This window comes from Durio zibethinus, chromosome 20 (assembly GCF_047325235.1).
Source record: "Durio zibethinus cultivar Kanyao isolate XHJ-2024 chromosome 20, ASM4732523v1, whole genome shotgun sequence".
NCBI classification, from domain to species: Eukaryota; Viridiplantae; Streptophyta; class Magnoliopsida; order Malvales; family Malvaceae; genus Durio; species Durio zibethinus.
This window is the reverse complement of record NC_143181.1, coordinates 5,402,790-5,416,267: the sequence shown is the minus strand read 5'-3', so window position 1 is coordinate 5,416,267 and position 13,478 is coordinate 5,402,790. Positions and strand designations below refer to the sequence as shown.

Here is a 13,478-nt window from a genome sequence, read left to right as displayed (position 1 = left end):
AATATGAAATTTTGACTTCATGCAAGATTAAGTACCTACTAATTATAATATATATTAAGAGTAATTAATATTTAAATGTCCAAATTTTATTTCTTTAATTCCGTTTGTAACTTGTTTGGGGTATGTATCATTTTATTAAATTCATAAATAATTTTATAAGTGAAATCGAAATGTACATATTTTAATTTAAAATTTTTTTAAAAATATTTTGATAATTAAAATTTAATATTAATATTAATTTAAAATTTTTAATTTCAAATCTAAGATTGGAGATGACCGGCCAAAGATCTTCATAAGCCTTTGTATACAAAATAAAAAAATATTTGAATTATCAATAATTGATTGGTTCAATCGATTAAATTTATTTAATCGATTACGTTTATTTTTTTCGATGAAAAAATTTTGATTTCGAATTTTATCAGTAATCATTTATTAGATCATATTAAATATGCGATTTATAATCACTTATTTTAAATTATCAAATACGATATATCTTATCTTGATCTAATAAATAATTTATTTATCTCAAAATTAATATATATATATATATATATTTGAATTCGAAACAATTATTCAAATGCTGATGGTGGGGTATGCATGGGGTATATTTTATGAGTTACGATTCAGATGATGCTGCCAGACTGTAACTTTTTGCATCTCTGATTTTTTTTTTTTTTTGAAATTTCAAATCACAATCATTCAGCAGTGTTGCCCCGGATATAGAAAGGGAATATGGCCAACTTTTTTTAATAAAAAAAAAAGGTTAAATGAGTGCACGAGTTACAATTAATTATTCCATGGAGGGATGGGGCATCACATCAGAGGCTGTGTGGGAGAGGAGCAAGCAACTAACTACTCATCTCATAAAAGTCAAAACTCTTTAAAGTATGTTGGGTCATTACTTGCCATAATGTTACAAGAAAGGAGGTTGAGGAGCTTAAATGGTAAAATCCTTTCGATTGATACTCAAGGAATTGTCTCAACCAACAAGTGTCTTTCGTTTTTTTTTTTTTGTAAATGGTTTTGGGATTAGCTCAGTGGATAAAAGGAGTTTTTTTCTTGCCAACTCAAATTTTTTATTTTTTATTTTATAAAGGAAGTTATTGTCTAAAAACAAAAGGAGGGATAATAAATATTAAATATTAAATTTTAAACTTATTATATGTTGTGTTTAAAAATAATTATATAAATTAATTCAAATTTAACTTTTAGTAAAAAATATATCAGAGAATAAAATCTTAAATGTAATTTGTTAATGACACTTTAAGGCAATCATTCTTGAGCATCATAGGCTAGCCTTTTTTTTTTTTTTTTTCTTTTTGGTAAAACAAAAAGGCCAATTATACAGGGAGAGGCAAAGCAATAGCCTAATGTCCAAACTTGAACTTTCCGGTCTTTTTTTTTTAATTTTTTAATTTACCTTTAAATCTTTTTATTTATTATTTATTTAATTAAAGAGAATATTAATATATAAATTATTTTAAATCCGTAATCTTTAAATATCAATTTTAATAATATATCAATTGATAATCAACATTTTATTAAAACTATAATTTTGAATTTATAGTTGAATTTATTGCTGTAATTAGATTCATATTTCATCATTGGTGATTTGAGAATTCCGTGCATGGCATGTAGAGGCCTAAACTTCTTTTTGGGCTGAGATGAAATGGTTTAGATGTTAAACCAGGAAAGCTATTAGGCCTGTGCGTCAGTTGAATAATGGTTTCAAACAACAGCCCAGACCCAGAAGGACAGAGGGCTTAAGGACTCATGAAAAAAAACCAGGTGAACGGCATGAGTGGTCAGAATATTCTAGATACCTTTGTCGCATGTTGTCACTTTTTCACGGAGGGGAACAGAACAGAAACACAGTGAACAGGTACATCAGCAACCGTGTGGCTCACATCTCCAACAATTGGGTGGACTTGACTCGGTTTCAGCCAATTAGCCAACTCTGAATAAGACCCAAGACAAAACTCCATGACGTGTGTCATTGTGGCTTTTTTCTAGATCACTTTGCATCTTCACCACAGATTTTTTTTTGCAGACAGAATCACCCTAAGATTATAAGATTTAGAGTCCTCTCATTTCCAGGATTGTTGCCAAGTTGAAAACCGACGGAAGATGGTTAAAGATATAATACTATTATTTTTATTGAAATATCTTCTTTTTGTTTACCTAATTTTTGTTTCAGTCTTACAATGTTGAGAAACAAGTAAACTACCAATAATTTTGGATTTTAAAAACTATCGTAAGAGTTTGGTATTTCAAATTATCCAAATTTAAACTCCTAATAAAAAAAATTAAAAATTTAACCATCTTTCAATAAATTATACAACTACATTTGAGAAGGGTGCAGCGTCAAACTTTTGGCACAAAGAAATACTTTTCCTTGTGTCCCACAACTTTTTGGCTGTTAATTTCAGGGCTTATAAAAGATTGTTTGATAGAAGAAAATAAAATTTATGCATAAAATTATCTCCCAACACAAAAAAACAAGTACAGAACGACGTGGGCATTCTCATTGCCTGTGACTAGCTCTCGCACCACAACCATATCTGTGTCCTTTAAAAGCACAAATAGGATGCATTAAAAGAGAAAAGAACAGTTTAAAAAACCTACCACACTCTCTCCAATATTAAAAAGATATCTGAGATAAGAAGAAATTGATCTATGGCTCAAACGGTGCTACTCATGTCTAATACTAGTGTTTCAACTAGTCATGTAGTGAACTTGAAGAGAAGCCAACCTTTACTCCATTTCCAACCTCAAGGATTAAAGCCTAAACCCTTCTCTCATTTCTTGTTCAATCCACCTTCTAATGGTGTTGCTACTTCATCTAAAGCTTTTACCACTTTTGCAATCTTCAAATCAAAGACCAAAGCGGTTCCCAAGAAGGTATTCTTTTTTAATTCCTTCTGGGTTTTTTTTTTTTTTTTGGGTGCCATGAGTATCTTTTAATGGGGTATAACTTGATTTTAGTTTTATTTTTTTTTAATCCCAAAAGGTTGCACAAAAGCCAAAGGTTGAAGATGGAATCTTTGGCACCTCTGGTGGGATTGGTTTTACCAAGCAAAATGAGCTCTTTGTGGGACGTGTTGCCATGCTTGGCTTTGCTGTAAGTAATTTCCTTAAGAACTTCGTTTCAAGCAAGCAATATAATTGGTTTAGTTAGCACTTGGCTAGTCTAAGTTTCCTGTGTTTTTTTACAATACTGCCTGAAAGAAACATTGTAATTAGAAAAAATATCCCGAATCTGTCACGTGTTAGAAGAGAAAAATTTTTGTATTCACTAGTTTGACAAAATATTATATAGAAATATCCTATTTAATTGCAGAAAACTCTCACTAATTAATTAAGTAAAAAATCACGTAATTCGTAATCATATCGTAATATTATATATTATTCTAATTATAACATCATAATCCATAATGTTATGTGTTGACTACATAATTTCATAATATTACGTTAAGATTAACAATTTGCTTGAAAATGGTTTCATTTTTTCACAATGATAAGTCGGAGGAAATTATTAGTTAAGTTTCGTGAAAGCAAATTTTTGTTTGTAGTTAGTGAGGAAGGTTGAATAAAATAAACTCTATGATCAGCTAGTGTCATGAATTAGAGATTTGATTTGCTCCTTTGGTTGTTCAAATAATACATTGTTCTTAAGTGTTGGTGCTGTTCTGTTAGAAATGTCAGCTTGTCCCACTGTTTTCCGGGCAGTAAAAAACAGAAAACAAAAAGGGTAGAGTGATTAATTTATTACCGGAGGAAAAACTGAAATGCCGTATTGTCTAGTGAAAGTAAAATGGGGAATGCATTTCACTTTTGGTGCAATCTTGCAGGCATCCTTGCTAGGTGAAGCAATAACAGGGAAAGGAATTCTAGCACAGTTGAACCTGGAGACTGGAATTCCCATCTATGAAGCTGAACCCCTTCTTCTCTTCTTCATTCTTTTCACCCTCCTTGGAGCAATAGGAGCTCTGGGTGACCGAGGTCGCTTTGTGGATGACCCTCCTACAGGTATTGAAGGAGCAGTTATCCCTCCTGGCAAAGGCATCAGGGGTGCATTGGGTCTCAAGGAAGGAGGTATACGTTATGCCACTCCCAAAAAAAAAAAAATCCAATTTAATAAAGTTGGTAGACCTTATTTATTATTATTATTATTATTTTTTGTACAAAGGAGGATGCAATTTGGGATAAAAAAAAATTTAAGTATTGAGATTTGAATTTAGATCTGTTTTATATTAAAATGATCGTATAAATCAACTGAACTAAATAAATTCAAGATTTATTTAATTTACAATCTAACATGTTAGAACCAAAGTTCAATATTTCGATATGATCATGCCATGGCTTGTGTTCTAAAGGATATTGGTCTGTTTTCTTGTGCTTTGGTATCAGGTCCATTGTTTGGATTCACAAAGTCAAATGAACTGTTTGTTGGAAGATTGGCTCAGCTGGGTATTGTTTTCTCATTGATAGGAGAAATTATTACAGGGAAAGGAGCTCTGGCACAACTAAACATTGAGACAGGAATCCCCATTAACGATATTGAACCCCTTGTGTTGTTCAACGTTGCCTTCTTCTTCTTTGCTGCTATAAATCCCGGGACTGGTAAATTTTTAACAGATGAAGATGAAGAGTAAATGCCCGTTGTTATTACAGATTTTATGAGCAACTTGTAAAATCATGATACTATTTTTCTCTCCCTTTATCTCCTGTCTGCCCTTTTGCATCAATGGATTTGCTTAACTCAATTGGGCTGCATCCACATTGCTTTAAACAACAACAATAATAGAATAGAGGAAAAAAAAAGATGGACGGTAAAATTTAGCAGATGCGAATTGTGGAAAAAAAAAAAGAACAAGATTACAATTTATAAAGAAACACACCTTTAAATTGAAATGACAATTCACATATTTATGTTTATTTATTTTGTGTATAACACATGTAAAATATAAAAATTATCGTGTTATTATTTATAATAAAATATCAAATATAATTTATTTTTATTTTTATCAAATTTATATATAATTTTTGTTAAAATTTTAAATTATATTTTTTAATATATTTTTGGTACCATTTTCTTATTATATTATTTTGTTGTAATTAGAATTATGATATCTACCTCCGAACTCCAAAGACATTTAAAAATACATTTAAGAATACAAGACCCTTTGTAATATGGCATTTAGGTTTAAAAATAAAGGTTTTGAACACAAAAAAAAAATGTTAAATATACTATTGTTTGTGTTAAAAACATTTTTTATAACTAAAAGTAAGCCAATTGAAAGATGTAATTGAGATTTGAAATTTATGGTTTGAAAATAAAATAATTAAATATTCACTTAATTATTTATTTTTAACAAAAATAATTTTTTTCTTTATAATATTATATCCTTTTTAAACATTTTAATTTTTTACATCAATATTAAACACTCAAAAATTTTAATAATAAATTTTCGCAATAAATTTTCATAACACTTTTCAAAAATATTTTTTTCAAACCAAACTTTTTTTCAACACACTAATACTACATTAGGCATCAAGGAATTAGATTCTTTATCCTACACGATTACATCTAACAGAATCTAAAACAGAAAAAGCAGTTATCTGCAGGGAATCCGAATCCTGAGAGAAGGGTTTTGGAATTCCTGGGATTTGCCACTAACTAGCTTACCTTTTTTATTTTTGAAGGTCTTAAGCTTGTGTCGGTCGATTATCAAAACACTTTAATTTTATAGCCGACCATGCCTTTGAAACATGGACAACGGGAGCAGTGATTTGTCCGCGTAGCCGTGTGTTTGAATTTGTGTCACGTAGTTCTGCTCTTAAAAAAAAAAAAAAAGAAAGAAAGATAGAATTGCCTGCCAACCCGACAATTTAACTTCTGAAAAATGGTAATATAACCACGTCATCACTAAGAAAAGGACAGCCAAAACCTCGAAGATTCTCCTTTTTCTACAAGGAATTCTCTCCTCTTATCTTCGAACTGCTTCTGTTTTGTATAAAATTTTCTTTTTCTTTTCTCTAACTCAGCCCCTGAAGATTGAGCAACGATCAGGGGACACATTCCTCACCCAACTCAGCAGTTAGCATCTCAATTGGAACTTAGAAGTTGGTCTTGTTTAGCACCGTCAGCTTCAAAGTCTTAATCAGAGCTGTTGATTTTGTGAGAAGAAGAAAAAATAATGGAGAATCCCCATCACTCTTTTTCTTTTGCTTCTCAAAGACATGTAACTTACAGGTTTGTTCTTTCTGGGCTAAATTTTGATTGGTTCTTTTGTTGAATAGGATGTTTCAAATTTTGGATTTTGATTTCTGGGTTTTGTTTGTTATGAGATTTTTTATTCTGGGTTTGTTGTTTTTTGTTGATTTATGAAGGAAGTTGAGCACGTTGACTGTGTCTGTTTTTACCTTTGTCTCGATTGATTGTAAAGCAGGGGAGAGATTTAGATTAATAAAGAGTAAATTATTAAATGTTAACTGGAGTACAAAGCTGAATTTTAAATGCGCTTTCCATTGAAAGAAAATCTTTATAAGAATTAAAATTGGTTGTTAATGGGACCACCTGGGATGACAATGTTGAAATAGAAATCTTCAAAGATAACAGAAAAAAAAAAAAAAAAAAACCTATCCTGTTTTACCATTGGAGTGCTTATTTATCTTAGTGAAATTGGCTTAGTCACTATGATTTCTATGCAAAATCAGTACCATGGTGAATGTTAATGTTGCTGCAGTAGTAACCTACTCGATCAATGTTAAAAATTATGAATTGGGGAGTTTGGGCTTAGGAATGAGCTAACTTCTCTGCGTTTTGCTTTTCTTGTTATATTATTCTGGTTGTTACTGGCTGATGATATTTATCATAGCAAACATATTTATTACAGGTTTATTAGGATGTAGGTGAAATGATTGTCTATGTTATTATGCATTTATGGTAACTTCACTTCTTCAGGTACTGTGGCTTGCTTGATAGTTGGTAGATATAGTAATGAAACATCTGAAGATTCATTTTTTATGGGTTGCTCAGTTGTATTTTGATTCCTTTCATTTGGCTGTTACTACAAGTACTTAAATTTCTGTAACTCATCTGCTCTGTTTGACCTAGATTATTGAAGGCAGGCGATTAACTCAGATGGGATGGTTATACTGAAATAGGGTTACAGTTTCCTATTACTTTGGCATTTGAAAATTGAAATCTGCAAATTCTTTCATTTGAGTAGTTGACAGTAAGAATTAAAGTGCTAGTACTACCACTTTTATGTGGTCAAGAATTGTTAATTCTAAAGTTATTTATGATTGCAATGACTACAGAAAAAATCGGAAAGCTTCTGTGATGCTTCCAATACCACAAATTATGATGCCTTCCTCTGTAAACCTTCTGATGTAGTAATATGTTGAAAAGGGAATAATTGTTGAAATTCTAGTCGCCTTGTTTTCAGTAACAGATCTGTAAGACAACATAAGCAACATATGGAATATATATGATATAGGATGATTGCAATACCTCATGAGTTACATTTCTGAAGATAAAATGGTGGAATCAATTCTTTCTTGCAGCTGTGGTTCTTGTGGGTATGAGCTAAACCTAAGCTCCTCTAGTCGAAACACGGCAACAATTGGTTCTAAATATGGAAAATCTATAAAGCGAGGGATTATATCATTCTTCAATATAGATGAGAGCAGATTTACACAAGTTGATGAATTCCAATGTGTTCCCTACTTTTCAAAGCACTCGTGGGGTTTGTTCCGACGTAGAACCAAACTTCTCTGCCGCAAGTGTGGCAACCACATTGGAAATGCTTTTATATTAGGTGGATCTGATTCACCCTCTGGTAATGAAGTTTCTGGCCATAGAAAATATGATGTTAGAATCCGTGCGTTACAGCCTTCATCTGCTGAAGAACTTGGCACTCCACTTATTGTGTGATTTACTAGAATTGTCTTCCTCATTTGGGGATTATATTGTGATATCACAAATTATGAGGATTATATTGGGGATTTTCTTGTGGGATTACTATTGTCTATAGTGTTTTGAGTCCTTTCCTTCTATGTTTCTTTGCTGTTGTTTTTGTTAAAATTAATGTCCTCTCAATATTTCATGGTAAATCATGTACAGAAAAGTATATCAATGGAATGTAATGTGGAATTTTCAAGGGGTCGAATCGGGTGAGCAAAGTAACCTCATTTTTCACTGGAGTTTATTGTGTAAATTTAACGTAGTAATAAAATATACAGCAAAAATTTCAACATCAACCGGTCAAATTGATCTAATTTGTCAAGGCCAAGATATCTATTTAGGCTGTGTGAAGAAAATTCTACATGTACCGTCAGCACTTCATAAACCAAACACCTCTTCTTTTGATTAATGCTTTCCCAACAGCATACCCGTCTTTATTGTACTCACGTCCAAACAAGCCATATCCCTCTTCTTTTTCATGCTCCTCCAACTCCTACTCCATGCAGCCATTTTGAACCCCGTCGTCTAGGCACATAAACACTGTAATATCGCAGCTCTCTATAACTTAGGCGACTCTAATTCGGACACTGGCGGATATGCTGCTGGCTCTTATACTCCCACGTCTCCTTAGGGAGATACCTACTATCACATGCCTGCCCGCCGTTTCTCCGACGGGCGGCTCGTCATAGATTTCATAGGTATGTAATATCTTGGTTAACCATTATTATTGGCGCAAGTTCGCACAGATGAAACGATGTTGAAAGAGAAAGAAACGAGTTTTCATGTACTGTACATTGTTTTGCTAGTTTCTATTAGAAATATAATTTCTTGTACGTGTGATTAATGTTGGATTTTTCATGGTTAAAAGTTGTCTCGTTTACTTTTTTACTTCTGTTGTGTCGGCTGAGGCATTTGGTCTCCCATTTATTAATGCATATCTTGATTCACTGAGAACTAATTTCTCCCACGGTATGAACTTTGCCACTGCAGAATCTACATTCAGATTACCGAATAGGATTATCCCTAATGGTGGATTTAGTCCAATCTATTTGGATCTACAGTACTCAGTTTGAGCAATTCAAATCCAGATCACAATTGATTAGGGAACGTGGTGAGTATCTATTTAAGTACCATCTTTAATCACAATTTTTCTATGGAAGTTGATTTCAATTGGTATTATCAATATTTGCAGCAAGATTTCATTGCCAAGTTTTTGAAGATCTTTTGCATACATAGGAGGGTTGCTTGCAAGTTTAATGCCCAAGGAAGTGTATTTTCCAAAAGCTTTATACACTGTTGATATTGGCCAAAATGATCTTGGAGAAGGGTTCTTGGCAAACATGACAATACAAGATGGTTAATGCTTTAGTTCGCGATATAATCAACAAATTCTCAGCAAATATTAAGGTAATCCTATTGAGTGATTTGATTCATAGTTCTAGAAGTTCATCTCTCCCCCCCCCCCTAAAACCCTAATTTTTTGAACAATTCAGGGTTTGTATGGAGTTTGATTTTCATTTTGTTCTATTTTTTGCAGAATATATACAGTTTAGGAGCAAGATCATTTTGGGTTCACAGCACAGGACCAATTGGTTGCTTGCCTTACGTTCTGACTGCTTTTTCCTCACCAAAAAAGGACTCTGCTGGTTTGCTTAAAGCCTCCTATGAAGTAGCTCATTTTTTTAATCTCAAGTTGAAGGAGGCAGTAGCCTAACTCAGAAATGAACTTCCTTCGGCTGCATTCACATATGTAGACATCTACTCTGTCTAGTATTCCCTGTTGGCTAAACCCCAAAAACACCGTATGCCCCTAGACTGCATAACATTTGCTGATTTTTTTCCTAAAAAGAAATAAAGTTTTATATGGGCTAGTTTATATCTGATTCTGAATTATTTCCAGGATTTGAGCTTCCCCTTGTGACATGTTGGTGCTATGGAGGCTAGTACAACTACAGCACTGAAGTTCTATGTGGAGGAACAATTACAGTTAATGGTACCAAGATATTTGTCGGTTCATGTGATCGTCCTTCAGTTCATGCAGTTTGGGATGGAATTCACCATACTAATGCAGCTAACAAGTTTGTTTTTGATCAAATTTCCACCAGATCGTTCTCAGATTCACATGTTCCTTTGAAACGGGCTTGCCAGAGAACTTCAAATGAAGTTTTTGTGAAGCATAGAGACATGAATAAACCAAAATCTAACTAGTTACTATTGTATGTAATCTAAATAAGTGTCTACCTCATTGCTGGAGAATACGTTGTTACTATTGGCCAAAAGTAATAAAATTTACAGTTGTATATCAGATTTTCATCATCAGTTCTGAGATAATACAAGTCTGCTTCATTTACTTAAACATGATGGTGATATGGTCCCATACTAGAGGGGTAGCATAAAAGTGGCCAAATTCCAGGAAAAATAAAAGATTGCCCTTTTCAATATTTGCATCACAGAAAGTTCAAATCCTTCTCTAAGAAACATGAAGACACTATGCTGAACCTTGTAATTCTTTCTTTTTTTGTTACATCAGGAAGGTAAAGTTTTAGTACAAATAAAGAAAATAAAGAGACCTGATTCGAAATTAAGTCTTTGATGTCTCTTCAAACATCTTTAACAATTAAACTAAAAGTATGAGATCTTAAACCTTATAATTCTCACAGTAGGAACATTATCAAAGGAATAAGCTGTTTGTTTCCTTAAAATATGTATAGTATACACGGCGGAGATAATATTTCATTTATAGATTCCCTGACATTATATATAATTGTTGGTTTGATTATAATATCTAATTTATAAATTTATTCGGTAATTATATGTCATGAAACAACAAATTTTGGCCCAGAATTAGTAAGCTGAACGAGTCTGGGCCCTAAGATCCTAGCTAAACTTGGAGCTAAATGGGCTTAGCCTTGCCCTTGAGCCATGACACATTGGGACTAAGATATAACAATTGTCTTTTTTCTTTCGGCCAGAATGAATGAAATCCTATGGTGGTAAATGTTGCAGAATTTATACAAGTTGAGGGCTAGATCATTTTGGATCCACAATACAGGTCCAATCAGTTGGCTACCGTATATTTTGGTCAACCTGCCAACCAATGCAGCAGCGCAAAAGGACAATGCGGGCCCTGCAAAATCTCATAATGAAGTGGCTTCGGTATTTTAATCAGAAACTGATGCAGGGGGTTGTTCAATTGAGAAACAACCTTCCATTAGCTGCAATCACTAAACGTAGACGTTTATTCAGTCAAGTATTCTCTCTTCAGTCACCGAAAGAAGCATGGTCGGTTACTCTTCTCCATATAAGAAATTATTAACAAATATTAAATCAGTTATTTAGCTAAAAATGCTTTCTTAGGAATAATTTCTAGGATTTGAGCATCCATTGCTGGCCTGCTGTGTCTATGGGGGGGGGGGGGCAAGTACAGCTACAGTAACTGCGTCATCTCAAGAGGAATTGCTGTGAATGGCACCAAATGCCAGTCGGTTCATGTGACCGCCCCTCGCTTCAAGTAAATTGCGATGGAATTTACTATATAGAGGCAACAAATAAATTTGTTTTCGGTCAAATCTCGAGTGGAGCCTTCTCAAGTCCACAGCTTCCACTAAAAAATGGCATGCCACAGGGCTTCAAAGGAATAAATTAAATATAATTTACATAAATGGATGGAGGTCACTACACTGAGGCAGCAAAAATTTTGTTTTTGATCAAATTTCCACAGGATCTTTTCTCAGATCTACTTGTTCCCCTGAAAAGAGCCTGACAGACGACTTACCATTAACCTTAACCAATGGTGTCCTGCCTGCCAGTACATATGTTGTTATTGTTTGCCAAAAGTAATAAAATTTCCAAAGTCATATCTCTAACAAGTTATATCAGTCTTCAGACCTATATATAAAGCTGCTTCATGTACCTGAACATTATGGTCCTATGTCCAGAGAGGTTACATTAAAGTGAGAAAATGCAACATGGATAGAAACTGCAAGTGTCACCATCTATGGATAAGTCAAACAAGGCTGCACGCCCATTTGGAATACATGTATCCATTACAGAAAGTTCAAATCTTTCTTTAACCATCTATGGTGAAAATACTGTTAATGCTGACATTTGGAACAGATCCGAAAGGAAAGTTCAGTCTGCCGACATGTTTTTTTCCCCGAGAATGCACGTTATCCCATAGGGGATTGTAGCCGTCCAAAGCTATGTTATAGGCAGAGACATTATCTTCCTTTTTCAAGGTGATTGGCTCAAAAAGAAGATAAACCTGCATTTCTTGGCTGTGATGGTCCTGCCAGGCCGAACAAGTCCAAGCATCAAAATTGTAACTTAGGTGCTAAATGGGCTCTATCTATTCTTGCTGATAGCCACACCTTATCGAAAAATTGATTATATAAATTAATTAGATTAATTTTTTGATTAATTTTGATTTCAATAATTGTGAGTCTATTATTTTCAAACTTTAGGAAATTTTGTCTTCCACATTTTTTTGTTCAGTCTGCCATGTCAATGTAGCAGCTATACCTGCTATCCAAAATATCAGAAGGATGCGGCTCAGTATTTGATCAATCAAAAACAAAACCAAGTTGTTCTTCAATTCTGAAAGAACCTTTCATGGTTAAGTCAATCTTTAATCCGTCTAACCCCCAAGGAATTATTGACATTAAAACTCAACCATCGTATAACTCTAAGACATCTCTGATACTTCTAGTTTGAAACTATGATAAACAAACCAAATGATTTAGCTGACAATGCTTTCTTCAAATTTCTTGGATTTGGGCAACCATCGGCAGCAGAAGCAAGTATAACTATGGCAGCAGCATTAGCAGTGGAATGATTGTTATGAATCGCATCCAACAATCAGTTAATTCATGCGATCATTTTTATGGAACTCATCGTACAAATGCAGCAGACAATTTTTTTTCAATCAAATATTGACTGGGACCTTCTCAGATCCACAAGTTCTGTTCAAATTGACTTGTCAGAGGGCTTAAAGTATTGAACATATGCAACAGATGCAATGTTACGTTACTTAAATTTTCTTTCTTTTCATTATTGAACCTTAGTTGAGTTGAAATTAGCATTTGTGGAAAATTGTAGCATTCCCCCTTATCAAAATTTTGTCATTACCAAAGTAGAATTTTCTCAGCTAATCAATCTGTTCAGGTCGGTCCAATAATCAAGTTTGGGCCTCTAGATACAGTAATTTATTTTTCATGAAAAGCCTCAAAAGGAGATGTTAACATAGTAGGACAATATTATGCTTAATCATATGATAATAGATGCATGCCACCAATAGAGATGTGTGGTCCAATCAAATGTAATTGGCAATAATTTTATGAACAAAGATTTTAATTAAATTTGACATTAGAACATCAAATCATATAGTACTGTAGCCTTTTAGTTTGGAGATAATTAAAATTTTGTTATCGTAAATTGTTGGTTACTTTAATTTCAAATCCTAACATCATCAAGTGGTCCTGAACCTCTAATAAGAAATGAAAATTAT

At 33.2% G+C, this 13,478-nt stretch overlaps 2 protein-coding genes and 1 pseudogene across 4 annotated transcripts; all 3 read left to right on the top strand.

Moving 5' to 3' along the window:
• Positions 1 to 2,594: 2,594 nt before the first annotated feature.
• Positions 2,595 to 4,766, top strand: LOC111314980 (photosystem II 22 kDa protein, chloroplastic-like). The gene is made up of 4 exons (XM_022916593.2): positions 2,595 to 2,901; positions 3,011 to 3,121; positions 3,852 to 4,095; positions 4,411 to 4,766. The coding sequence occupies exons 1-4, from the start codon at positions 2,677 to 2,679 to the stop codon at positions 4,653 to 4,655; spliced, it is 825 nt and encodes a 274-aa protein (XP_022772328.2). The 5' UTR covers positions 2,595 to 2,676; the 3' UTR covers positions 4,656 to 4,766.
• Positions 4,767 to 5,917: 1,151 nt separating this feature from the next.
• On the top strand, positions 5,918 to 8,177 carry LOC111315636 (uncharacterized protein At4g08330, chloroplastic-like). Of its 2 annotated transcripts, none has more exons than XM_022917524.2 (2): positions 5,918 to 6,256; positions 7,121 to 8,177. In XM_022917524.2, exon 2 carries the CDS (start codon positions 7,523 to 7,525, stop codon positions 7,940 to 7,942), a length of 420 nt encoding a protein of 139 aa, XP_022773259.1. In that variant the 5' UTR covers positions 5,918 to 6,256; positions 7,121 to 7,522; the 3' UTR covers positions 7,943 to 8,177. The 2 variants fall into 2 exon arrangements, with proteins under 2 accessions (XP_022773259.1, XP_022773257.1); XM_022917522.2 differs by having other exon boundaries at positions 5,923 to 6,256; positions 7,573 to 8,177.
• Positions 8,178 to 8,943: 766 nt separating this feature from the next.
• On the top strand, positions 8,944 to 10,448 carry LOC111315634 (esterase-like; annotated as a pseudogene). The gene is made up of 4 exons (XR_016330696.1): positions 8,944 to 9,083; positions 9,209 to 9,379; positions 9,510 to 9,774; positions 9,873 to 10,448. The product of XR_016330696.1 is annotated as an esterase-like (transcript).
• Positions 10,449 to 13,478: the final 3,030 nt, after the last annotated feature.

What these genes read in the sequence shown, in the direction of transcription:
- LOC111314980 (XM_022916593.2), top strand. Translation starts at nt 2,677, where the DNA reads ATGGCTCAAACGGTGCTACTCATGTCTAATACTAGTGTTTCAACTAGT. An exon ending in CCAAAGCGGTTCCCAAGAAG is followed by an intron (nt 2,902 to 3,010) that starts GTATTCTTTTTT and finishes TAATCCCAAAAG; the next exon opens with GTTGCACAAAAGCCAAAGGT. An exon ending in ATTGGGTCTCAAGGAAGGAG is followed by an intron (nt 4,096 to 4,410) that starts GTATACGTTATG and finishes CTTTGGTATCAG; the next exon opens with GTCCATTGTTTGGATTCACA.
- LOC111315636 (XM_022917522.2), top strand. Translation starts at nt 6,201, where the DNA reads ATGGAGAATCCCCATCACTCTTTTTCTTTTGCTTCTCAAAGACATGTA. An exon ending in CAAAGACATGTAACTTACAG is followed by an intron (nt 6,257 to 7,572) that starts GTTTGTTCTTTC and finishes TCTTTCTTGCAG; the next exon opens with CTGTGGTTCTTGTGGGTATG.